This window comes from Bombina bombina, chromosome 1, assembly GCF_027579735.1.
Source record: "Bombina bombina isolate aBomBom1 chromosome 1, aBomBom1.pri, whole genome shotgun sequence".
NCBI classification, from domain to species: Eukaryota; Metazoa; Chordata; class Amphibia; order Anura; family Bombinatoridae; genus Bombina; species Bombina bombina.
Window position 1 is genome coordinate 1,153,282,064 of NC_069499.1, and position 3,342 is coordinate 1,153,285,405.

At 35.7% G+C, this 3,342-nt stretch overlaps 1 protein-coding gene across 1 annotated transcript; it reads left to right on the top strand.

The window, feature by feature from the left end:
• The first annotated feature begins 214 nt into the window (after positions 1–214).
• Positions 215–2,612, top strand: LOC128641690 (putative uncharacterized protein DDB_G0291608). The gene is made up of 3 exons (XM_053694225.1): positions 215–263; positions 1,536–1,948; positions 2,431–2,612. The coding sequence occupies exons 1-3, from the start codon at positions 230–232 to the stop codon at positions 2,449–2,451; spliced, it is 468 nt and encodes a 155-aa protein (XP_053550200.1). The 5' UTR covers positions 215–229; the 3' UTR covers positions 2,452–2,612.
• Positions 2,613–3,342: the final 730 nt, after the last annotated feature.

Below are 3,342 nucleotides of genomic sequence, written 5' to 3' on the forward strand. Positions count from 1 at the left end.
TACATTTAAATATTAATCCTTGGAAATTATATACTTACTTAAAATTGCATGCTCCATCTAAATACTGAAATTAAGAAATTTTTGTTCATTATCTCTTTAATGCAACATTGATGTGTGTACTTGAGCACAAGTAACACATGTTTTAATTTTAGATTTTAACACGTTTAATTTTAGATTTTAACGTGTACACAACATATTATGTTTTACAGATCTAGATGTTATATGTCTGATGAAGGAGAATGTGGTTCCCTTGGAGGCTGATGGTACGTCAAATATATATACCAACATTTATATAACATGTATTGTTTAGAAATATTAATTTTGAATAAAAATAAAGTCTACACCTTGGTCCTGTTCAAAAATATTATCACACTAAGTTTAAAATACACTACTGCCCCCTTTCTATATCATGCAGCATGAACATAGAAATTCAGAATATATTTTTTATTTCGGTATAAATTGTCAGGAATGACATCATGATGTCACATTCGTATTACATTCAATCACACAATAATCATCTTATAATTGTACAGACAGTCATTCATTGCTATTCATCTGAGTGCCTAGATGCAGACCAGCTCGTTATGTCATCAGTGTTCTGAGCTTATCAGTCATTTCTAAGTATACATAAAACATAATCATGTTGGAATTCATTGATTTAATTTCATGATGTATGATCAGTAAAGGTTTTTTAACATGAGTTATGTGTAGACTGTCCATTTCACTAAGACAAACATTAATATTTCTATAACCTAAAATGTTCACGTCTGAATGTGTCTATTAATATTGGGATGACATACATTTAATCCAAATGTAAAAGATATCTTCAAAAAAATACTATAGAAATGTAATGTCAGATAGCATTCTATTGTTAATAGTTAATAGAAAAGGTACTGTCTCCTGTGTAAATGTTTGGAATAGTAATTGATTGAACCATCAAGCTTAAAATACTTATATTTAACATTACCAAGGCAATCATCTTAATCTATTTAGTCATCAGTGATTACCTTGTTTCAAAGCCTATTATTATCCAATTAGTGGACTCTTATAAGTCAATCCACAAGCATGTGTCTAAAAGTACACTATGTTGGTCACATTTAATAATGCACTCGAGATGTGATCCAATGACAAGTACATCACATAAGAGACGGACCTCTATGCCTTTTCTATATCAAATGTATACATGTGTACTGATATATATTATCAAAAAGAGAAATGTAATATTGTAAAATCATAAAGATTAGCACATAATGGGGACTTTGCAACATATGCTTTTTAATGTATTTATTAAATGTTCAAGAAAAAGTACCAGTGAGCAAACATTATAGTTTCAAGGATCAATTCCAAAATATTTAAAATTAGACTTGATTCAAATCACTTGATACCTTTAAACATAGTCATTATTGTGACTTTGTCTAATTTGTGAGAAAAATAAATAATTACATATTTCAAATGATGATGAATATTAATTTGAAATGTAAATAATATATTTTCAGATAATATATGTATTGAAACAATTATATTATATATTTCAGATGGACCATCCACTTCTGAGCATCACCCTGCCACACCTTCCTTACCTCTCCCCTGCCCCATCCGCCGCTCTTCCCGTCATTCCTGTCCTGCCCCTTCCCAAACTGCCCCCCTCGCCGCTCTCCCTGTCTTTCCCGTCCTGCTCCTGCCCCACCTGCCCAAGCACCAACTGCACAGGCCCCACCTTCCCTACCTGTGCAGGCCCCAACTGCACAGGCCCCACCTTCCCCACATGTGCAGGCCCCAACTGCACAGGCCCCACCTTTTCCACCTGTGCAGGCCCCAAATGAGCAGGCCACACCTTCCCCACCTGAGCGTGCTCCACCTTTCCATGCCCATCCTCCCCGCCAACCCATTTTCCCTGATCCTAACCTTCCTCAGCCTGTGTATCCTGTTCTCCTTCCCAGCCACAGATGTAAGTATCATTACAAATCAACATTAGACAATACATTCTTAAAGGAGCATTATACTGATCTAATTATCCCTAAATTTAGTTATAATCAAAACATTTATTTCTAAAACTTTTAATTCTGATATGAATGAAAATGTTTCATATTTTCTTTCTTTGAAATTATCATCAACATGTTTTTATTTAAAAAGTTATATAGTCTATATTTTGGATATCAAATATGTAATAATGCTTTTTGTTTTTGTTTTATTTAATCACAGCCTCTTTCCCTGTGTATCATAAACTAAAGAAATAATGATTTGGCGATAGATTTTTTATTTTATATCTAAATGTTTTATCTATGAAGAACATATTTAATGTGCAATTCTTCTTGAAATAGTATATTTTATTATAATCAGAATTTATATTTAAATTAGTACAATGTCTCTGATATATTTTAATTCTGTTCTGTCATTTATAATACTTTTAAATTAATTATTTTTGTTTAGGTTGTGACTCAGCATGGTTGATGCTAGAGGCTCTAGCTAGATTTGCCATCAGCGGCTGGGAAGGATGCAGGATTACATGGTTCTGCATCTGCAGCTTAATCTTCTTATGCTTAATTGCATGCTCCGTATGGAGGCAAGGCAGCAAGCTGCAGCTGCAGAACCTCAGGCCGAGAAATGTGAAGAAAATGCCCCAGAAAGTGGAGAGTCTGGAGATACCTCAAGGGAGCAGGAGTTACTCCTCCGCATATTTTTATTTTTCTACTTTGATAGCTCTGTTTTAAAAGTGTTATTTTTTATTATGTTTGTGCCTGTTGCACTTTGTTTGCCCTTGTCATATAGCTAAAAAAGGGCTATGTTGGCCTTTGTTTTCCCTTAACAACTCCCAGAAAGGACTGTGATGCACTATGTCATCTTGTCAGATGGCTCCAAAGGGGCTATGTTGGCCTTTGTTCTCCCTTGTCAACTCCCTGAAAGGACTGTGATGCACTATGTCACCTTGTCAGACGGCTCCAAAGGTGCTATGTTGGCCTTTGTTTTCCCTTGCCAACTCCCTGAAAGGACTGTGATGCACTATGTCACCTTGTCAGATGGCTCCAATGGGGCTATGTTGGCCTTTGTTTTCCCTTGTCAACTCCCTGAAAGGACTGTGATGCACTATGTCACCTTGTCAGATGGCTCCAAAAGGGCTATGTTGGCATTTGTTTTCCCTTGTCAACTCCATAAAAGGACTGTGATGCACTATGTCACCTTGTCAGATGGCTCCAAAAGGGCTATGTTGACCTTTGTTTTCCCTTGTTAACTCCCTGAAAGGACTGTGATGCACTATGTTACCTTGTAGAGTTAGTGACCAAGTAGTCACAAAAAAGAGTACACTTGAAAGCACTCACCCCCTCATGAATTCATAAAGGTGTG